We start from the raw sequence: 23,654 nt of genomic DNA on the forward strand, positions 1-23,654 counted from the left end.
CTGCTCGCAGGAAACCACACAATGCCAGCAAGCCAGACCCCAAACAGAAAGGGACGGGCAGACTCTTACCTATGAGGCTGGTGGAAATGTTCACAATTAGCCCAGAGGATTTGGAAGGTTCCATGTTTTTGGGTGAGAGTATGGTTTTCAAAGAAAACCTTTCTGCTTCTGGTAAAAAGCCTGTCTGGGAATCGCTGGTGCTCACCAGCTCATTCTGGTCTGCCTGATCCAGCTCGTCACTAGTTCTGGCCATCTGGTACACCATGTTAGGTTGCTCTGGCTGATACCTGTAAGGAAATGCATCACACGCCCATCGGACTATGCTTTAATTAAGCAAAAGGACCCACACTAACTCAAGTTCTGAGTAAGCCGTCAAAGTTAAGGGGCCCAGGCACAAGGCATAAAATAGGAAGCAGGTAGTCAGAACAATGCTGTCTCTGGCAAAGTGCAAACAGCAGAGGGGACCTGGGTCCTCATCTTCTTCTCCTGCTTCTGGGTAACACCCTCCTTGCTGTCTCTGTTTGGAGGCAACCTAACCTCCACCACGAACCAGCCCAGAGGAATGTTCTGAGACGGTTCCTTGGCTCTGTGAAGTGGCACTGGCCCTTCGATGCTTAAGACAGTAGGACACTGCCAACAAAACTATGGCTTTAGGGAGCTAAAATACAGACAGAAATAGAAAGCAATAACATTAGGATCCTATTTGGTGCAGAGAGCTGGAGAAAAGTGTCTGCAGGCTGATGGATTTGAGAAATTCTGTTTGTGAGACTTAATTGGATCAACTTATTTTAAAACGCCAAGTGCCTTGGCATAAATAACTCTATAGCACTGAGCAAAGGACTGAGCCTGTGGCATGATTTCCAAGACACAGCTACCTAAAAGTAAAGCATTCATTTTAAATAAGGCTCCTTATCTTCCCACCCAAAATGAACACAGCTCAAATCTCTTCCACCAGCTTTGAAAAACAGAGTGCTATATAAATCATTTTCATACACTCTACGAGTGAACATAAAGATATTTAACCAGTTTTTCACTGATTCACATATGCAAAACCATTCAATCAAGAAAGTGAGGCGACCGCATAGAAAATTCTACTGTTGAGCCCTTGGGAAGGAATAAGTGGTCAGAAAACTAGCAAACCAGTTTTAGCTGCTTCTACACAGCCACTACACCAAGGTTCAACGCAGGTTTTAAGTAGATTAGCTGCTGAGCACATTAGAAATGGAATCAATGGCCTTGCAAGTTTAAATACCTGAAAAGCAATAAGGAGGCTCTGGCCAGGGGACCAACACTGCAAGTCTCCAGAAGTACATGTTCTCACGATGATGCCACCCTGGGCCATTTCTGGGAGTGAGGAAGCAGAGCCCTGTCCTTCCAGAGCAAAGGAAAATTGGCCCAGGGCTGTACTGTGGGAGGAGGGGACTGGAGCAGCTTAGAACACCAGGACACCAAGCCTAGGTCCACAGCTGCTTTATTATGGCCATCCACAGGGCCGGCCTGGGCCACGCAAGGCTAAAACAGCCAGAAACTGGAAAGTCTTCCTGAGCAGCAACCCCAACCGCTGCACGCCACGTAACGGCACTCGTTCCTCCAGAGGTAGCACAGTGCTGCTACAGAAGCATCGCAGACCTAAGCTGCACAGCTCTTGGATTCTCCCAATACCCCCAGGGCCAGTCCTCAGTCCCCCCTGTTATAAGAACCTGGGCCAAATTGAAATCATTGCTCTAAGCCTTCAAAAATTCCAAATCCAGGGTACAGGCCCAACAGCCAGGTTGAGAACTTGTCTCTATCCTCCCAGCATCCAGTGAGAAAAAAGAGGGCACATGATAGAGTGATGGGGGCCACCCCTGGCTCTTTTCAAGGATATTCTGTGTCTTCTCTAGGCTTCAACCACCAGATCCCAACTTCTCCTGGGCAGTTCCCAACGAGGCTATCAATAACCTAAAATTTACACTGAATAAACCATTAACATGAACTGTTAAAAGGCTAATAGGGTGCATCTACATTTCAGTCACGGAATCCAGAAAATCCATACATACCGTAAGACCAACACACAGGCAGCCACCAAAGAGTAAGCCAGGAGAGTGCCAATGGACATGAGGTCCACCAAGTCCTTCAGGTCAAAGAGGAAGGCCATCACAGCTGGGGAGGAGACAAACATCAGGATCTGTGGATGGCCCTCTACACCCTGAGAGCCAGAACCACAACCCCCGTGATCCAGGGCAGGCAAGGATTGCTGCATTTACTTGCCCCCCCTCACCCCTGGCCCTTTCCATGGAAAGACTGCTTGAAGGGAAGAAAAGCTCAGGATGAAATCTCACACACAGTCCTCAACAGATGGTAATAACAATTAACATTCATAGAGAGAGTACTTTCATCAATATGACCTTTTTTGATCCTCATGGCAACTTTGCAAGCTATCCTTACAGTAGAGATGGAGAAAATGAAGTTCAGACATGTTGGGAGACTTACCTAAGGCCACACAGCTAGTAAGTGGAAAAGCCAGGATCTGAACTAAGGTTTTGTGACTCTAAGTCCAGTGTGTCTTCCTCTATACCATGTTGACTCATAGACAGTCATGTACATGCTATCCATCTACCCACCCACCACCTATCCATCCATCATCCATCCATTCATCATCCATCCATCATCCATCCGTCCATCCATCCATCCGTCCATCCATCCATCCATAATCTATCCATCCATTCACCTATCATCCACCCACTCATCCCTCATGTATCTGGCCCTCACTGAGAGCGTGCCAGTTACTGGGTGTTAGATATATGTCACTGAACACAGAAGACCAGACAGTCCCCAGCCTCCCAGAGCAGAAGACACATGCATCAGTAGGTGACAGTGATGAGGAGGTGGATGAGGGCAAGTCCAGTGCTCCGGGAGGCCTTGCAGGGGCTCTGGGAGCACGGAAAGCAGTATTATTCCCAAACAATGTCAATCTGGTCACCATGACCCCACTTAAAAATAAAAATAAAAAAACCATGCTTATTTGAAAATCCTTTGCAACTTTTGTGAGAGTATGTATATCTATGTGGGTCTATATGTCAAGTCTCCCATTTAAAAAATTACTTGGCTAGCTCTACTTTGGGATATTTTCAAATCACATGCAATCAACACAAGTAAAAACATTAACATAAAACATTACTTTTCCACAAATATTTCTCAAGCCCCTATAGATTATGGCAACTAAAACAAATTTAAATTGAGGATAAATAATAGGATTAAAGAGCAATGAGAGCCTTCTGGATGTTCAGAACACTATCCAACAGTGCATGCCCCAGAGGCCTACATTCCTACTCCCAGAGAAACTTGAACCAGATTTCCTCCATGTGAGGTAATTTTAGAAAACCAAATACTTATTTACCACGCCCACCAAATTAAAAGAAAGAGTAAACCCTTTATAGTCACTTTAAAGATTATCGTTTGATCTCCCTTACTCAGCACAAGAAGGAAATTAAAGCCAGTCTTTAATATGATCAAATTACATGTAAATATCAAAAAAACATTCACTATTTCCAATTCCTTAATCCCTTAAATCTATTGGTCATATTCTGACATATGCTGTCCCCAAACATGACCACTATGATCACTCTCAGAAATGCAGAATTACATGACAAATTTGTTAAATGATGAAAAACTAGCTTTTTTTCACTACATAATATTAATCCACAAAACTAAGCATACTTTGCTAAGGGCATATATACTTACTAACAACAATTCATTCATTTAAGATGGTACAAACTGTGACTGGTATCATGTATCCTAATTTACCAAGAAGACCCACTACTCTCCTTGCACACTGGAAGGAGCTGGCCACTTTGGCATAAAAACAAACGAGGAAGCAAGAGCCAGCTCTACACTCACTGGGCGTGCGTCCTCACATTCCCGCTCTGAGCTTCCACTTCTACATCTGTAAAATTGGACCATGCTTGCCTCAGGGCTATGAAACACAATCATTAAACATATAAACATATAAAACAAATAGCATTCGGTGCATGTGCACATAAGTTTCCTTTTGGGCCCCCCCCTTTCCTTAATCGGGGGCCCCTGGAACACTCCATAGGTCAAAGGGTTCTTCAGTCCACTGATTTCATCTGTCAAAACTGTCCTCTTGGTGAAGAACCTACTAATTGATCAGATAAACCTCCTCTGGGCCTGCCATTATTCTATAAACTTAAGGAAAATGGCTTCACCAGCAACACCCTTAATATTCCCTGGGGAGTAAGTAGCACGTTTTACAAAACACTGATCATAAGGAATTCTCACTTTCCAGAGAATTCATAAGCTAAGATACATGGACACTGAATCTCCAGGACTAAGCAAAAGTCACTTGGCTTGTACCATGCAAGACGTCATCTCACCAAAGTCTATTCAGGGGCTTTGAGAAAAGGGAACAGACAAATGGCTCTGAAGGAACACTGTGTTCTAAGCTCTGCCCAATGAGAGGATAATAACGATAAGAGAATTCAAACTTCCCGAGAATTCCATGACATTGTCTGTAAAACCACCCTTTGCCTTTTGTCAAAAGGGCAGTTACACCTTGCAATAAACCAGGCTCCCAGGGTAAAAACCAAGTGTTAAAAAGATGAGTTGCAATCTCTCACAGAACAGGATAAGTCAAGATACTTCCCTAGGAGCAGTAACTCAACTCTTAAAATATTGGCACGTGAAATTAGTTCCGGTTCTTACCAGCAATGGCACCTGAGGTTAAGGTGGCGATTATTGGTGTTTTGGTCCTCTCATTGATTTTGGCCAAAAATTTGAAAAGCAGTCCATCTTCGGCCATGGCATAGATAACTCGAGGCATGGGAAACATAGAACCTAAAAGACTAGACAGAAGGAAGAGGCAAAACCATCAGCAAAACCAGCTTGTCAGAAATAGAAAGACCATAATGTGCCCACACAGCTTCCCACTGAGGAGAGGGAGCCCTGAACTCTCACCAAGAACGGCCATCCTCCCAACCGTGTGAAGCCCGTGGCTCCCAGACTCAGAATTCAATATGTCAACCCCAGAAAAAGCACCCACTCTAAGTACGTCTTAAGTTAAAGAATGGGAAATGTCTAACATAAACCAGCATGGCATCTAGTCATAATTTTTATGGAAGGGAAATTTTGTATTTATTCCTGCAATTCTCTCCAGCTGAATCAAACAGAAAACAGAAGCACCACTGCCTTCATGAGGACCTCTCTGTGGTAAATCAATATTTACCAACTATTTCCTGTTTATGCTGGCTAGCAGGAAACTTCAGGGGCAAAATGTTTCTCATGAAAAGGCACTTATTCCCTTTTTCAAGGTAGCCTCTGCCTTACGGCCAAACTAAGGGCCAAGATGTGGTGTTACGGAGGTGGCCTGGTCTAGCGGCCAAGGTCGGGAACAGACAGCCAGCCCCTTGCTAAGCAGATGATGTTAGAGTGGGCCTCAAGTTCTTCATGACGAAATATCAACAACCCAATCAACTCTTGGATGATTAATAACAAGGAGAGAAACCACACAATCAGGGTTGCGCTGCTGGCTCTTTCAAGGGAAAAGAGGAATATTACCACTAAACCCACGTGTCCAGCTTTACACAGCCTAGTGCACCTCGTGTCTCCCCAAAGTTTCAGTTTCAGATCCGTAGCTACCTGGTGGAAAGAGCACAGAGGGAGCCGACGGCCACCGCGTACTTGGCACCTTCCCAGCCCACATGCTTGAAGGCGTCCGGCAGGGGGCTGTCTTTGTCCAGGCACAAGTATGGCATCATGAGTGTGAGGGCGGCCGACACCCCGAAGTAAGCGATGAAGCAAATCAGGAGGGACGCGACGATCCCCACAGGGATCGCCTTCTGGGGGTTCTTGACTTCTTCACCTAGAAGCAGCAAGGAGTCAGCCCTGGGAGGGCAGGACGGCGGGGCATCCGCACAAACCCATGAGATGCCCAAGGCCTCTCCACGTCCAGGGGACCCGTGCCACCCACAAAAGACTACCCAACAGTGCTTGGCCCTATGGGAACCACGGTCTTCTGGGAACCGAGGGTGGCCCTCAGTAGCACAGACCAGAGGACCCATAGGCCCTGGGATGGTGTTCCCGGCCATTACATCATTGTTCAGAGAAGGAAAAGATTTGTTTCCTTTGGCAGAGAAAATTGGGGAGGCCTGACACAGCCTAGCCTATTCAATGTGCCAGGATGACAGTATTTTTAATGGCCTCATTTCTCCCGGATGATGCACAGATATGAAGTCAGGCTGCAGCTAGGGCTGCCATTATCCCATTCCAGCAGCAGACAGTCAGTCACGTTCATGATGCAGAGTTTCCTGTTAGGCACTGCCACTTGGAGGAGTGATAATGGGGGGAAAAGATCAGCAGGAAGCTACAAATCTACACGTGACTCATGCAAAGAGCAGCAACTGGCACACGTCCACAGGAAGGAAAACGGCGACCCACGGGTAAAATTAGTGCAGCCTGTCTGACAGGAGGGCAGGGGGACCCGGGGCCTGGGCTCCAGACAGCGGGTGGAGGGGCGTACCTGTGGTGGCGATGCAGTCAAAGCCCACAAAGGCATAGAAGCAGGTCGCTGCCCCTGACAGGACACCAGGGATTCCAAAGGGCATGAATCCACCAACACCAGGTTTCCCTTCTTTTGTGCCACTAGAAAAAAAGAGCCACAGTCAAAGTTCACAGTGAAGAGAAGCCATTCCAGTCACCCCACTGGCTTGTGACCACTCTCGGGCCGGGGGCTCCAGACCCTGGGTAAATGATCCTTGAGACAGCTGCCACCAGCTCCCGCATTCAGACTCCATGGGCAACAGGCCTCTGCTCTGCGTGGCCCAAAGACACAACGGTACCCACCCAGCCCTTTCCAGAAGCACCTTCTACATACTGACTTTGGCAGGGGGAGGATGCAGGGACTGTGAGACAGGCTGTCTAACAGGAGAGAGAGGAGAAACCAACAACAGTGGCTTCTCCCCAGGGACCCTCAGAGGAAGACATCAGGCTGCACAACAACACGTAGCTGCCAGCCAGGTGTAGGGGCCCTGGCCCGGGAACAAAACGCAAAGTCTCCCGTATTCACCAGTAACTCAAGTCTCAAAACAGGCATTTCCAGAGACACTGAGGTTAGAAAGTGAACTGTTTTAGCCAAGAAAAGCACTTCTTACACACCCACGTGCACAAGGCAAACAGTCGGGTGCTTCTTTGAGTGGGGGACCAGCGGCCAGCATGCCTCAGGCACATGGGGGGGCTCAGCACACATTTGTTAAAGTGATGAATGCAGAGTCAAACACACACATTCCGTAAACTCCAAAAGTCCCTGAAAGTTCAGAAAACAGTCCCAAGTAAGCGAAACCTGTGACTCCAAACACTGTGTCCAGGCCCAGGACAGGGCTTCAGGCTCTCCCAGGCCCTGTACAGGGCCTGGGGCAGCCACCTCTCATGTCAGTCTGGACACCTACCCCATGCCCTGCCTGTCGCCAAGTAATCTTAATACACTCTGGACCTCTGCTGCCTCTGGAGGAAGAGCAGGAGGAAGTTTTCACATGTGGGACTTACTGTGGGTCAGTAGCAACATGAGGGGAACCCCAAGAACACAACAGATAGAGGTAGGAAAAATCACTGCCAGACTCAAACAGAGGTTTGTCATCTCAAAGTATGACTACAATAAACCGCCAGCCCAGGTACAAAACTGGCAGCCCAGGACAAGCCAGTCAGCAGGGCCACCGGATGCATGGGGGGCAGAGCTGTCACCTCCTCACCAAGACACACAGGCCTCCCCAGGCCCCGCACAGCTGGCAGGCCACCCCCACAGTGTCCTGAACTCACGAAGAATGCGCAACACCCCCATGAACTGATTTCCATTATAAAAAGTGTTTCCAATAAAACAGTTGACAGCCAAACATCTCAGGACAGGGGGATGAGAAGGCCAAAGGAGAGGGGAACTCAAGGTCAAGATGTCTTCTGTGGGGAACTCCAAGCAGACCCTGTCGACTCCTGAACACAAATGGATAACATGGGAAGGTCTTCACCAAGACCCTGAGGTGCGCTCAGGTCCCCAAGTCCCTGCCAGGACAGACAGACAGTGCAGAGAGGCCTCCAGATCCCACCTGCCTCTGCGCGCCCCAACATCGAGGGCTGCAGAACAGCCGCAGGTAGGAATAAATGAACACCAGGAGTGATGGGTTTGCTTTGAACGGGCACATGGCAGAAGACCCTAGAAAGGACCTGGGAACTCCACTTTATGGGAAGAAGAAAGTGCAGGGCGTTACCTACCTAACATGAGGGGAACCCCAAGAACACAACAGAGGCATCTCCTTAGCTCCTCTGGATGTAACAGGCGAGGAATCAGATAACCGCACAGCAGATGGAACGTGAGCTACACAGGTGTGTCCCTATGTAACCCCAGGGGCCGTCCCAACGGTACGCCAGTCCTCACCACCTGTGACATGAACCGCGCCTGCTCCTCCAGCTCGGTCCCCTCCCAACCATCACTCCATACTCGGTGCGGGGACACGATGCAACTACAAAGAAGAACGAGGTCCTGATGTGAACAGACCTGTAGGATACGCTGGGTACGGAGAAGTGGATGCAGAATGCTACATTTTGTGTAAGAAAAGGGGAATAAAATATATATATATATACTATATATATAATACACATAATAAATATAAACACATATTTGCAATTGCTTGTCTTATTACAAATAAAAGCTGGAAGCTTACACACAAAAAAATAATGAAAATGATTATCTACGGAGGAGGTGGGAGAATGAGGTAGATGAAGAAAGGAATGGGAGCAAGACTCAGTGTAAACCTTTTTATAACATTATGACACATGAACCATGCGAATAGATCACCTACTCAAAAAATTAAACTTTTAAGAAAAGTTTGGGTACTACTGATGCCCATGGCAGAGTCCTGACACAAAGCAACCAGAGAACTCATTCTACCTAGCCTCAAACTGAAACATCTAGAAACATTTTTAAAGCCTCTTTATATACAATCAATAATTAACCTGTTATCTGCATGTGGCGGCTGTGACCACTCGTCATCCGGCGACTTACACATGAAGAGATGGGGAGGCAGGCCCTAGAGGCTGCCACGGCCAGCACCCCGACAGAGCGGCTCTTAGGTCAGTGCTCCCTCCCCTGCAGTCTGGGGGACCAGCCCTTCTGCTCCCACCCAGCCGGGTAACTTACAAGTTAGCAAAGGGAGTAACCAGCAAAGGAAGGGCAGAGCAGGAGTCGCGTATTCATAACACCCCAAGCCTCAGGGAGGGGGGGGGGGGGTCTGACAGAGAGCTCCTTAGCAGTGGGTGTGGTCCTCTCCCACTGCATCAGTGGTAATCGTCCTTCATCAGGACTTGGGACTCATAACTTCCACCTGCCACCCTTACATAAATTTCTACTTGTCCCCAAAAGCCACACTCGCCCTCCTACCACACAGTAATGAAACTCTTAGGCAGGCATAAAATCACGAAGAATAAAGACTGCGTGTTTCTCAGATTCTCTAGCTACAACGTGCAGCCATTTGATTTAAGCCAACACCTGTGTCTCCCGAGAAATGTGAGAGGAGTAAAGTGGGGAGGGAGGGTGCTCTCTAAAAGAAGGAACTTTTCTCATTTTCTTCCCACTGGCAGGAGCTGGAGTGGGAGCAGCCATCTTGGGCCCCGATGTGACCTTGGGAATGTGGGCCATGGGCAAAGCCACGGGATGGAGGAACTGGATTCCTGGCCCACTGAAGCAATAAATGCTGGACTGATCACCTGCAGGCGTAGACTTAAGAGACCTAAACCTTTATCTTGTGGAAGCCAATGTTATTTTTGGGTTTCCATCTTACCTGACAGACACCATCCAGCAAAACTTCTGAAAGGTTTCCATGTTGTGCTGAGGTTTTATTCTTAACTACATTTGCTCCCCATCTACAGGACACTGGGTAAGAAAGCCAGAGGGAGCACAAGCCCGAGGCAGTAAAGAACCAGCCAGACTGTAGGATAACACTCCTATTCCAGACCAAGTGACAGACTGACTCACAGGCTCAAAGGGGCCTTTGCAGCCAGCCATGCAAAGAGCATCATCCACTCACACACACCCCATGCGGTCAGAACTGCTTCCAAACCCACGCAGGCTGAAGCTCCTGCATACCATGTGGTTTGCTCGGGAAATGCTCTCCTATTTCAGAGAGACAGGCAATTTCATGCAAGACCACAGGGTCATTGTCAGAAGCATAAATCTACTGGCTGTTAAAAAAAAAGGACAAAAGAAGCTCATAGGTTTTAATGAAATGAAAGAGCAAGCCGTGTCCCCGGCGCGCAGCACTCCCCCTCCTGGAGTGGCTGATCCGCCACCTCCGTGGCAGTGTTCCCGGGGCTGGGCAGATGCAACTGCAGGCGCCCCACCCAAGACCAAAGGGCCAGGCAACAAATGCCACTTTGTCCGGGAGGCCCGTACAGTTCATCATCGCTAGCATATGAGGTGTGAGGACGACGGAGGAAAGTAAATACCGTGGCTGGCACAAACAACCTCTTTATAAAAATAATAAAATTAAATCTCCGCTGACAACCAGGAAACAGGAAGCGCCCTCTATATTTAACTCCTGACCTGAAAGAGCAACCAGCAAAATAGGCTCCCAGAGTTTTCAAAGGCTACTACGTTACTTCAAAGCATATTTTGAATGGGCTTTACTCCACCCTGAATTAATGGGCACCAATAAATTTGGCAGAAATACGACACAGGAACGTTTGGGGAGGATACATTAAAAGTCCTCACTTCTCTGTAAAAAGATTTAGTTCCCAAAAGAAAGGCTCTCTTTGTTTGACCTGTTAACCACACAATGCTAGAGTTAGTGGAGTTTCGTGCATTTAATTCAATAGTTTCTTGTTTGTATTCTAGTAGTGACCTAGTCACACATCAATGCCTGCCTATTGCTCAGACCCCTGGAGGATGTGGCTGTGCACCTGGCCCTTAACCGGCAACCACGCTGGCGTGTGACCACTCAGATTCCCAATGTGGGATCTCATTTCTCAGCCTCGCTTGCAGCTAGATGTGGCCGCCTACTGGATTCTCACCAGGGGAATGTGGGCAGAAGGGACATGCGTCTTCCAGATCTGTCCTTAAAAGCACTGGGCACGCCCTCCTCCACACTCTCTTCCCCTGGCTGGGGGAGCTGGATCATGCCTGCACCCATAGCCCAGCTCTGACCAGGCCGACGAGGACGACGTCCTTGGGATGGAACAACCAGGTGGACGATCCGTGTCCCTGAATGCCTGTGTGTAGCCACACTGGCCAGCAAACCTGGACTGCTCATTTCAGGACCTGAGACATCATTTTAAAGCCACCACATTTTAGGAACGTGTCTTTATCACAGTGGTTTAACTTTTAGCCTTAATCAAAATACAATCATAGACAAAATCAAACTCCCAGGTCTCCATTCTGGGGCCCTAAGATTCACCTGAAGATCTGACAAAAAAGATACATTACAAGTGTTTGGCTTTTGTTTCCTACATAATCTGAGCTCGTTGGTGAGGGTTCACTGAGGGGCCCGGAGAAGCACAGGATCAAGAGCCGGCCCGGCACCTGCCTCCGGTCCTGGGGGACACGAAAGGGTGACAGGGCTGACGCAGCCCAAGTCGAGTGTGGGAGAAAGAGATGATTCTAATCATATTTTGGTACTTCAGTAATTCTAAAAACCTTCGATAAAAAGCTTGTGATAAAAGCGCCAGATACTTCTTTCTTCCATATTATACAGGAAGGCATTTCAAAATAAAGTGGTATCACCCTAGTATTGCAGAGAAAATCTTTTCTGAATACAAAATTCAGGGGTTGGTCATGAAACAAACTATGAGGAGAAAGGGATTCCTCAGTGAGTCTGACATGAGCCTCAACTATGCACAACTGTGGAATCAGAATGAAGATTCTGTTTTCCCCTATACCTTCCTTTGTCACACAATGTTCTGACTAGTTCAGGAAAATAAAACTTAACACAAATTTCAAACAAATAAAACACCCTCAGCTACTTGACTGCAAAAGATAATTAACAAATATTCAAATCCCAATTACATTTTTTAAAAAGACTTGTATCGTCCGAGCCAATTACATCCCCCAAACACACGAACTGCCACGTGCCAAGAGACAGAAGAAACCACTCACTTGTTCAAGCAGAGATGACCGGACGCGTTCCGGAAATCCTCCTCGCTGAGCTGCCAGTTTTTAATTGATCCTTTCACAAATCCTGACACCATTATGAAGCCCAGGACCAGAACGTTGATACAAGTGAATATTTTGTTGACCATGGCTGACTCTTTCACACCAAGAGTTAAAAGCCCTAAAAAAGTGCATAAACAGAGAACCCTGTCTGAGTGTTAACCTCGCACCAGACAAGTCCTTCCTGGGACGGGGACGGGGACGAGAGGGTGACAAAGAATCCATGTGGCATCAAACTTCTGAAGACTTCTGAGAGCCTCTGGGAACGGGGCAGAATTAATCATCCTTCTAGAGGCAGGGAGCAAAATAACCAAAGTCTGTGGGGTGTTTAATAAAGCTGTCAGGCCTCCGGGTCCCCTCTGGAACCGACTGCGCCATCCAGGGGGCACAAGGGACTGTGGAGATGGGGAACAGCACAGCCAACCGCCCTCGGACAGCAAGCCCCTCCCAGGGGACCAACAGACAGCCTCTCCCCACACCCCACACCCCCCACACCCCGCCACGGAAAGTACATTACTGGGAACTACCCCCGACCCCCACCCAGGGAACAGGATTTTATTTTCTCCAAGGCGGAGATACTTTGCTCAGTTTCTTGGTAGAATGAGAGACTTTCAGATGAGAAAACGATTCAGATTTACTTTGGGACATTAGTCACATCAGCAACAACAACTACCTGTGGCTGTGGAACCACCAACACACACGGTTCCTCCTTGGACTCAGTGCATATAAAGCAATGTCTAGGCTGGACCACTCCTAGCTCACAAACTCACATAAGTGATAAAAATGCACAGAAACCACGTGACAACACTATCTCTGAGGCTTATGCAATGGGGCCACCTAGGGTAGACACGCCATTTGGGGACTTCTCGGGAAACTCTCACTGGGCAAGAAAAGAGACTTAGAAAGGTGAGAGCCCAACGTTTATGATTTGAGACAACTGCCCTGCCGTGTACACCTTTTACACATTTTAAAACGAAAAATGCTCCACAAAATAGACTGAATTCTGAAACACAGACGTTAGAAGAGAACTGAGAAATTAGTCACAAGGGGCAGTTCACTACACTCCGCTGTGTTTTCTCTTGAGCGTCCCTCCCTCTCATGTTTATGAAAATCTCACCAGAGCAAACTCAACTTCTGAGACAGGTTCCTGCCAGCTGGACCAGAAATGCTGCTGAGACCGGCCTGTGCGAAGTGATTCCAACTACATGATGTGTAAAATACGGCATGTTGTTTTTAAAACCTATCCAAGATTTTCTAACCTCAAAGGAGAATTTATCTGCATTTCAGCCTAATGTTTATATGAACACAACTCCCAGCCTAGAGCCTGGAACACGGGTAAACGTCACCAGGAAGAAGCTGCCCCCAGCGGGGTTCAGGGAACATCTGGAATGTTAAAATTCTATACCCACAACTTTGTCATGAAACTCCTTTAAGAAAAGGGGGTTTTGGCGGTTGTTAGGTGTCAAACCACCCGCGGCTGCTCCCACACCCAGGCACACGTCAGCATTCCAGGCAGACCGCATTTCTCTACATCCTCCTGCCTGCCGAACGCCAACGTTCCTTTCCAGATGGTCATCCACTGAGTCTAAAGATTTTGTATTACTGGGTCACTTGTACGAAAGGCCTTCAGTACTAACAAAATCTTACTCCACAAACAGTTACACAAACACCTGAGATTCTCTTTAAATGAAATGACATGCAACTCGACAGCTATTAATTAGGCCAACCCTACATGACAAAAAAGATGTCTGTGTTAATTACAGAAAGAAAGAAAGAAAACGAGGGGAGGGAGAAAGAGGAAAGGAAGAAACAAACATAACGAGAGCCTGTCCTATACCTTGGACCTCTCCCTCCAACCTGGGGTCTCTCTCAGTGTGTGGCTTTACCTGTTAAAATAAGAATTATAATCACGGCAAAGATGTCTGGGTTTTCAGCCAGCACTCCAGGGGCATTGAGAGCCATGTGCATCCGTGAGAACTCCCCGATGGGTCTGCCAATCAGCTCGTCAAACGTTGCACTCCAGGCTCGCGCTACACTTGAAGTACCTGTCACAGAGCACATGGAGGAGCAAAGGGAAGGAAGACAATTAGTAGAGTATTTGTCATCAAGCTTGTTTACAGCATCCATGCGGGGGTCACAGCCAGTGCAGTGGAATTTTCCAGCAGCAGCCAGACCCCAATATGTGCTAACTCAGAAGCGAGGGTCAATTAGTGTTCACCGTGAAGTGAAAAGCATGTGAAGGCTTCTAGGGCCTGGAAAGAAACGCATTTTCCATCACAACTCAACACGCACCTGTACACTGTGTCCCAAAGGTATGACTGAATAATAAAAGTTTTATAAAACGATGTTACCCTTACCACGTGAGAGGCACCCTGATAGCATTCATTCAATTCTACCCACTTCATTTCATTACAAAAAGAAATACCGGTGGCAAACCATGACAGTGACGTCGCCCTCCACTCAGGGGCTGCAGTCTGAGACACCTCGCTCAGAAAGCTCCTGTTCCCAGACCCTTCTGGCAGCAGAGCTGAGGGTACCTGCCTCCCAGTGAACAGTGCTCTCCCCACAAGGGGGGACCGGGGAGATGCGCAAGGTGAGGGGCTGACCTCGCCGCAGAACAAAGTCACCTGCTCACTACCCAGGAGGCGTCAGCCACCTCTGTCACTCTGTGCCTAAACCTGGGCTCGCACCCACAGGCCTCTGAGGGCCCGAGTGCAGACGAAGCCTGACTCCCCCCGTTCTCCCCACACCCACATGCCCCACGAGGAGCACAGTGGGCACAGCAGGCCACAGGCCAACAACAGCTGGCTGCCGCTCATGCTCTCTCTCTCTCTCTTAGTCTGAATAAAGTCACTGCTTTTCCAATGCTGTTTCTCAGGAAATGTTGCTACAATTCCAATATTCACAACAGCGTTTTCCTCCACTTTCAAAGGGGGCCTTGCTGGTGGCTGCGGTGTGGCTCATCCACAGGATTCTTCCAGAGTGATCTGCACAGAGTCAGTTTCACTATTTGGTCTCATGATAAGTATTTTTCCAACAACTCAAAAATCTGATCACATTTCTTCATCCTGAGCAGCCAGCCTATTATGAATTCTGTCCATCGAGGCCACAAGTCAGTGAAGGAAACTGGCCTCCCCATCTCCCCCAGAGGCTGGCTCACTGCTGAGGGGCTCCAAAACCCCACTGCTGGGTGGAAGGTTTGGGAGCCTATCCACTCCCCGCCTCATGTGTGCTGGAAAGACTGCCCTTCCCCAGCAGCACAGCCCAAGAAGCACCAGCAGTGAGACGCGTGAGTCTCATGCAGGCAGCAGTGCTCTGGCCGGGAATGTCTCCTTTGCTGGTCTGGAAGCGGGCAGCCGCTTACCCTCCCTGTCCTGTTTCACGCCCCAGTAAATCCAGGAAACATAACAGCCCAGCTAAAGCAGCTACAATCCCACCGAGAGTCTTCGGCTTGTGCAAGCGCTCATGGCTGTGAGTTTTGGTGCTGCACTGAGAAAAACCACGTTTATGAATTTTATTTTCGAACTTGGAAGAGCAAGCTCTACTGGCTTTCCCGGAGATCGCCGGTGCTGAAAGCAGAGGGAACGTGCCGCTCAGAGAGCTCCGCCGGAGCCCTGCCAGCTGGAGCGGGTGGGTATCAGGGGCCCCCGGAGGCCCAGGGCCCGCCCCGGCAGGCAGCATGCAGCCCTGTGCTCGGCATTCCCAGCGGATGCAGGAGCAAACCGGCCCTGCGCTGCTCAACTTACCACATCTTACTGTTTTATGATACTTTTGTTTTTTGTTATAGAAAGCTTGCTAAAATATAAATGGAATGTTTCACGGCCATTTGTATTTCTACTTTTGTGGACTGGCCATTCATATCCTTTGGTTATTCTTACATTCAGTTGTTTGTTTCTTTTAAGTTGATGTGTTCAACTTTGGTTGTAATCAAAATACAAATAACACAAAGAGAAACAAAGCATTTAACCCATCAAACTAAAAGGCTTTATATTTCTGGTGTTTTCATTTGCTGGTTGGTTGTTTTAACGCTGATGCCCAGGACTGGCAAGGATGTGAGGAAGGGGCCCTGCCATCAGGGGTCATAGTCAACACCGGCCTCAGATGCAGGCCCGCTGACCTGGACGTTCTGATCTCAGACCCTTTTAAGGGAAAAAATCATGGCTATGCCCAAAGATATTAAGTAACTAACTGTTTATAACAACAACAATATAACTGGAAATAATCTAAATACCGCACAAGACACTCAATAAATCATGCTCTGTGTATAAGTCTATATAATGGTATGCCATCATTAGGAATATTACTATGGAAAGATAGTAACACTAAGAGAAATGCTTACCATATACTGTTTTATAAATAAAGAGACATATCACACAAAAAATATACATTTAAGTTCACAAAGATATTAACAACAGCTATACCCTTAAACTCTTAGAGATTGTCTCATCTCTCCACTGCGTCCCTAACACCCACATAATGTTGGGCACAGAGGAGGTGCGCACCAAACACTTGTTGAAATAAAGAAAGAATGAATGAATAACAGAATTAATTTCTCTGGGTTGTCAGACTGGACGATCTCTACTTTCTTCTTAGTGCTTTTCTGCACTTCCCAAACTTTTTGGTATCAGTGATGTATTTACTCTAGTAATCAGAAAAAAATACTGAAAGAGACTGCATTCTTTTTACCTAATTGGAAACGTCCTGTTGAGTATCTGTCTCTCACGATCATAGAGAGAACAGTGTTGGCCTGGCTTGTCCCCACTGAAGGTCTGATGCACTCGATCATTAAAATCAAGGGCAAAGACCAAAGTGAGCAACGACGCCCACGAGGCTGCCTCAGCCCCCCATAAAAGGAACAGGGGAAGCGTAAAAGGGTCAGGAGAGGAGGCAGAGCCCAGGGAGGAGCTAGACACAGTCAATCCGAGGAGCAAACTGGGGGCATCGCCCACGGACTGAAGGGGAGCACGACAGAAGAGGGGGGAAGGGCACAGGCTCCAGGCCCCCTGACACTTACCGATGATGTAGGAGAGGATTAAGTTCCAACCGGTGATGAAGGCCCAGAGCTCCCCAACAGTGACGTAGCTGTAGAGGTAGGCAGAGCCTGTCTTGGGGACCCGAGCACCAAACTCGCCGTAGCAAAGGCCTGCCAACACCGAGGCCAGCGCCGCGATCAGGAAGGAGATGACAATGGCAGGGCCCGCGTCCTCACGGGCCACAGCTCCGGCCAGGACATAGACGCCGGCACCCAGCGTGCTACCCACCCCCAGGGCCACCAGGTCAAAAGTGTTCAGGCAGCGGGACAGCCGGCTCTCCTCCCGGCTGCAGTCCACAACTTTCCGCCGCAGCATCTGATGCCCGATGTTGAGTAGCACTTTGCACCCCATTTTGCTGTTCAAATCTGCCCAAGAAAAATAACAAACGTGTTTCATTATTGCATTCGTCTTATCCATCAACCTCCTCTTACTGCAGCAAGGACAGTATTGTCATCTACTGCGCAAATGTTTTAAGTCTCAGAATTCCACGTGCAGTTGCCAGAACATCCACCAGGGACTTCTCCAGTCTTAGGCATAACCCATACATACAGAAATACGTGGGAGGCCAACACACCAGGCTGACTTGACTTTGAGGTCTCTGAGCTTCCACATTTATCTCAGTTCTTGTTTTTTTGGTGAGAAAGATTGGCCCTGAGCCAACATCTGTTGCCAATCTTCCTCTTTTTGTTTGAGGAAGATTGTCCCTGAGCTAACATCTGTGCCAGTCTCCCTCTATTTTCTGTATGTGAGATGCCACCCCAGCATGGCTTGATGAGTGGTGTGTAGGTCCGCACCCGGAATCTGAACCCATGAACCCCGGGCCTCTGAAGCAGAGCGTGCAAACTTAACCACTATGCCACCAGGATGGCCCTGATCTCAGTGCTTCTTGAAACCTTCTATGGGCAGAAATTATGCAGTATGGGAAACACAAATTAATGACATTGTTCCTGCCCTCAATAATCATACAATTTCCCAGGAAAAACAAGATGTTATTCCAGGTATACTGTAATGGAAGGCAAACCAACCTATATTTTAATTTAATTATTAAAACTGAGAGGCCTTGAATAACAATAAGAATGCTGTGCAGACCTTTCTGAGATCCTCTGAGGGCAAAGACCAAGCTGTGTCCACTTTTAAGTTAACACAGAGTTAGGTCCAAAACAGAAAAACATTGAATTTTTACAAGTTAGGACTTTGTGTAACCGTTACTACTCCAGGAAGCACTTTTCTTCTGGACTAAAACGTTATCAGCCCAACACGCTATATGATGTATTTCTGAGCATCTATCCAGAGAGCCACATGTTCACATACAGGTTACATCATCCAACCTTCCCACGAAACACACCCAGTGAGGGCCCCAGGGTGCCTCACACATCAAGGACAGCATCCCAGGTCAGCATCTAAATCGATCTCCTATCACGCACAGGCCAACCTTGCCCAGGTGGCTCATTCTGAGGGGGTGAGGACTGCCAGTGAGCCCACTGCCAGGATGGACCAGCGCCCACGCTCAAGGAGGTGGAACAGAACTCTTCACCCTTCAGTGTGGGCTGCCCATAGTGACTTCCTTCCAAAGAGGACAGTTTGGAAAGGGGAGAAAAAAGAGGAACTTTACAGTGGAGAGAGCTAACAGACAACACCTTGGCCAGGTGGTCAACACCAACATCAACAGTGATAAGCCATGTTGACTGTACGATGTGATGAGAAGGGCTCTTCACCTCTGTGCTCTTCCTCCCCCAAACCATAACTCCATTCTAATCACGAGAAAATACCAGACAAATCACAGATGAGGAACATTCTACAAAAACAGCTGATCAACACTTCTCAGAACTATCAAGGTCAACAGAAACAAGGAAAGCCCCAGAAACTGTCACAATCAAAAGGAGCCTAAGGAGGGAGGACGAGTAAACATAATGTGAGACCCTGGACCCAATTCTGGAACAGAAAAAGGACACTAGGGGGAAACTCAGGAAATCTGAATACAGTGTGGACTTCAGTAGCGCATTATCGCTTCATTAATTACAACTAACACAGCACACTGCTGTCAGATGCCAGTAACAGGGGAGCAGCGAGGAGAGGACACAGGGACTCTGCACTATCTTCACACCCTTCCTATAAATCTAAGACTGTTCTAAGATAAAGAGCTTACTTAGGGACTCTGCACTATCTTCACACCCTTCCTATAAATCTAAGACTGTTCTAAGATAAAGAGCTTACTTAAAAAACAACGTGTGCACAGATAAGCTATCATCATGACTTTTAGCTCCTGAGGTAGAAAAACTATCCCTGATTTTTCCTCTTTATCATCAACTGATATTTACTGTCCTAACTCTGCTGCAATTAAGTCACTGAAAACAAAATAATCTAAATGGAGATCGCAGATCCAGCAAAATCCAGACCTAACCACCTAGACTTGGTTGACTGCTCGTCCACACCCGTGAGGCCTCAGGGCCCCGGGGAATGTGCAGTCCGGCACCCCTCCCGGCCTCAGGCCAAGGCCCCTCTGCAGAGCTCCAGGTGTGGGTGGTGTCACCGGCCAGCTCCAGGTCACAGGGGAAGGGGGCCACGGGGGATCGAGTCGGGTCAGTCCACTCTGTATTTTATCCGACAGGCCAGAGGAGAGAAAAATATCAAGACTCATAAAATTTTTAGCTAGAATGGCGAATAAAAACGATCCAGTCTGATCTCCTCACTACAAAGCTGAGGAAAGATAACTCAGAGCCCCGCGTCAAATAAGGTCACAGGGCTCTGAAGGCACACGGGGCCAGCTCCTCCCTTAGGGCTCTGGCCCTACAGGTAGGAAGGAAATGATATCACTGTGTAGGAAAGTGGGGAGGAAATGAGGAAAGACGACGTTATTTGTGGAACAGAAGTGGAACAGGAAAACCACAGACACAAGGGTTTGGTGGAAAACGGCAGGTGACATGAACAGGAGAACAAGCACAGAGACCAATGGCTCCCCAGTTTGTTTTCAGCAACGTCCTGGCCTGTCTCTGAAAGCTCTCAGTCGGGAGCAGACTCTGAGTGTTCTGGCAAGGCGGCGGGGCCTGTGGAAGGCAGGTTTCCTAGATGGTCAAGACAAGGGCTCAGAGTGGCTAGAGGGGGGAGCAGGATTGGGAGGACCCGCCTAGGACACCAGGCCCTGGGGAAGGGTCCAGCACGGTCCCAGTGAGCCCTCAGTGTAATTCCCCCAAAACTGCCTTTTCTTTTCTTTTCTTTTCTTCCTTACAGGATTTAACTGGACTTATTCAAGTTGAATTGCAAATCACGACAAAGCCATTAGGAAACAATCACTTGGATAACAAGCTAAAAGGGAAGATGTAACATTTCAACACCACCCTTGACAGAAAAGGCTGTGCCAGGGGATGCACAAAAATCACTGTAAAATAACTTCTCCACATCGTTTTTGGGGGGAAGGACGTATTTTAAGTACATGGGAACCTTAAAGGGAGTGGGGTGTGAAAGCTCCTTTTGCTCTGCACTGTTTTCAGTTTGGTTGTGACGGGGTTCAGGGCAGGCCACCCCAAGATGCGCCACTCTAGTATGCAGACTATTTCAAGCTGAAGACAATAAAGGCTCAGACTCAGCAAGAGCATTCGACCTTTCCCCCCTAACTGCCTAAAAGAAATTTAAAACAAAGGCCTGTCCCCAGGACAGGCCATCACCATGGATAACTTTGGGTTCAGTAGACTGGGAGGATCCTTGCTCAGCCCACTCTTATCAAAGTTCTATTTACCAAACATTTGCTTTTCCATTTCCATGTGGGTTGCCTTCCTCCCCTTTGAAGACCCAAACCACTACCCCAAAAGTCCTCCTTGTCTGCAGCTGAAGATACTTAAAGAGGCAGCCTCAGCCAGTTGGCTGAGTTGCTCAGTGTGCCTGAGCCTCTCCCATGTATACGTGTTATAAAGCTTTGTTTAATTTTCTCCTCTTATTCTGCCTCATGTGAATTTAATTTGTTGTCCGGCCAGAAGGACCCAGAGCGGGTAGAGGAAATGTCTTCCTCCCCTACAGCTGGTAAGTGGGGCTGACATTTAGAGAGAGCACCTGCCGGCTCCCACCCTCTCCTAGATGTAGTTTTTGGTTAAGAATAAGCAGACTGTCTCTCCAAAACAATAAAGGCACAGACAATGCAATTAAACACCATTTTCCTTCCCAGGCGGCAGAGTCAAGTCACCTAAGGCCCAGGAGGGTAGGATGAGCCACTTGCCTTCCTCTGAAAGGCAAGATGCATTCCGCCCCGGGCTCTTTGCAAGGGCTGGTTTCTAGTTTACAGGCCTTTCTCTAAAGTGAGCTGTTGTCCCAGGCAGAAGCAACAGCTGTGAGGGTGACTGCACTGGGATTCTTGGCCAGGGGCACACTGGAGCCCAGACACGCCCCAGGAACAGATTTCTGAGCCTCCTTAGAACAGAAGGCAAATGGGAGCCCAGTGACCTCACATTGGGCCAAAATGACCCACCTGGACAGACACAGCTGCAAAGCCTATGTGCCACGTGAGCCTGTGTATCACCAGCAGGGGGAGGGCTCCCCAGAGGAAAATCCACTCAAAGATCCCACTGACTAACAATTGGGGGACCTCAGCACCATCTCCAAAATAAAGGGGGCAGGTATTGAATTCTATCAATTTAGATGCAGATTCTGGTTTTCCAACAAAATGTGAAAGGGAATTCTTTGTTGAGACTACAAACCACAACTACACAGAGGCCGTTCATTTCTTTTAAATAGATTCTCAGTGGCCCAGTTTCTTTAGGCTCAGTTCCCAGGCCACTGGGAGGCGAGCACTCTGTGCGCTAATGGAGAGAGAGGCACAATAGGGACCCGGACTGGAGATTAACTTCCCTTTACTTTTACCTTGGTTACTTCTTAAGTACTGCTTGCTATCTGGGGCAATCTCAATTCCTCTGGAAGATACTGGAAAAAAACACAGCCAATTGATGTGGAGAGGCCCAGAGCTGAAAATCCGGGGAACTTCAATGTCTCGAGTTAGCTGTTCGGTTCTGCTTTCCAGAGTAGGAGAAAATGAGATACTCATTGTGCCCTGGGTTTATTTTTAAGAAATAGCCTGTCTCCCTGGAAGTCATGCAAAACTATGCTCTCAAGTGGCATCATCTGCCAGTGTTCTGTACACATTACTTCACCATTCACACTCATGCTAGGACCCCAAAGCAGGTTGTGCAACCAACGGTGGGACTGAAGGAAACGTCTCTATGCAAACGAATCTACCCCTTCCGGGCCCAGCAATGTCAGGTCTACACAGACCTCCTGCTGCTGGTGCTTATGCAGAAAGCTGCCAGGATGCTTTGAAAGCAGGATCTGGAAATGAGTCTATCCTTGCTTGGGAGGAGAAATTTGTACAATGGTCGACACCTACACTCTCATTTGAGGTTTTGACAGAAATGATGCAAAGCGAGTCTCCGATCTATCTTACTCCTTAATAATTAAAGGACCCCTACCCTCAGGTGGTATCCTCTTAGAAAAGAAAGAAACCTGTCCCTTTCTTACAGAAATTCCAACCCCAAGTTTTATTCTAGTAATCACTCTATAACAACAGGAGTAAAATGACCCAATGGGCCAGGATTTCAGACTTTTTTTTTCTTTGAGAAAGATTAGCCCTGAGCTAACTACTGCCAGTCCTCCTCTTTTTGCTGAGGAAGACTGGCCCTGAGCTAACATCCATGCCCATCTTCCTCTACTTTATACATGGGACGCCTACCCCAGCATGGCTTTTGCCAAGCGGTGCCATATCCGCACCCGGGATCCAAACCGGCAAACCCGGGGGCGGCTGAGAAGCAGAACGTGCCAACTTAACCACTGTGCCACTGGGCCAGCCCCAAGACTTTTTTTCTATGCTCTCTTTTGAAGGTTTCTCATAAAGGTGGGCAGTGTGAATGGTGTGATCTTTTTCACTCTCAAATTTAATGATAGTACCATCACTGAAAAAGTCCAGCTTAACGGCTGGAGGAAGGAGGGGAAGGGTCAGATGTAGGCTGCTGTAGGTACTAAGTTCATAAATGCCATCCTTTGAAGAAAATCTTAATACTGAAATTTTACAAGTCAATACTCTGGCTTTTCCTTTAAGTGGTCTTGGAATGGGCCAGGCGCCAAATGACCTGCTGTCACCAGGAGCCTGGTGGGAGCCATCCAGAGTAAAATCTATCTTTCCAACAGGAGATACACTGTGGTCTACGTTTGCACAGGCTAAAGAAAGCAGATCTTTGCTGGGTGCTGGCCTAATGGGATGGCACTCAAGGGTGGGCGTACATAGCCAATTAAGTCACTGCAGCTTCTGGACAGCATTTCAGTGTGGCGGCGTGTGGGCAGCTGTCCCTGAGGTGCCCGGAGGGCTCCAGAGCTGTGCCAATTTAACAAGGAAGGGAGCAGAACACTTGTGACTGCGGTATCTCAACCAGGTGGTAGGAGGGGTCCAAAAACAGAGCATT

The 23,654-nt window shown here is 48.0% G+C and overlaps 1 protein-coding gene across 16 annotated transcripts in view; it reads right to left on the reverse strand.

The window, feature by feature from the left end:
* The window catches only part of SLC7A1 (solute carrier family 7 member 1), a 79,143-nt gene that overhangs the window by 7,999 nt on the left and 47,490 nt on the right, over positions 1-23,654 (reverse strand). For all 16 annotated transcript variants that reach the window (XM_023621465.2, XM_023621462.2, XM_023621466.2 and 13 more), the window contains 8 exons: positions 17,199-17,582; positions 14,071-14,229; positions 12,131-12,305; positions 6,518-6,639; positions 5,638-5,860; positions 4,705-4,844; positions 2,040-2,142; positions 70-287 (listed from right to left, as the gene is read on the reverse strand). In XM_023621465.2, the coding sequence (XP_023477233.1) occupies positions 70-287; positions 2,040-2,142; positions 4,705-4,844; positions 5,638-5,860; positions 6,518-6,639; positions 12,131-12,305; positions 14,071-14,229; positions 17,199-17,568 (1,510 nt within the window). In that variant the 5' untranslated portion in view covers positions 17,569-17,582. The remainder of the gene's footprint in view (positions 1-69; positions 288-2,039; positions 2,143-4,704; positions 4,845-5,637; positions 5,861-6,517; positions 6,640-12,130; positions 12,306-14,070; positions 14,230-17,198; positions 17,583-23,654) is intronic.

Source organism: Equus caballus, chromosome 17 (assembly GCF_041296265.1).
Source record: "Equus caballus isolate H_3958 breed thoroughbred chromosome 17, TB-T2T, whole genome shotgun sequence".
Lineage (NCBI taxonomy): Eukaryota > Metazoa > Chordata > Mammalia > Perissodactyla > Equidae > Equus > Equus caballus.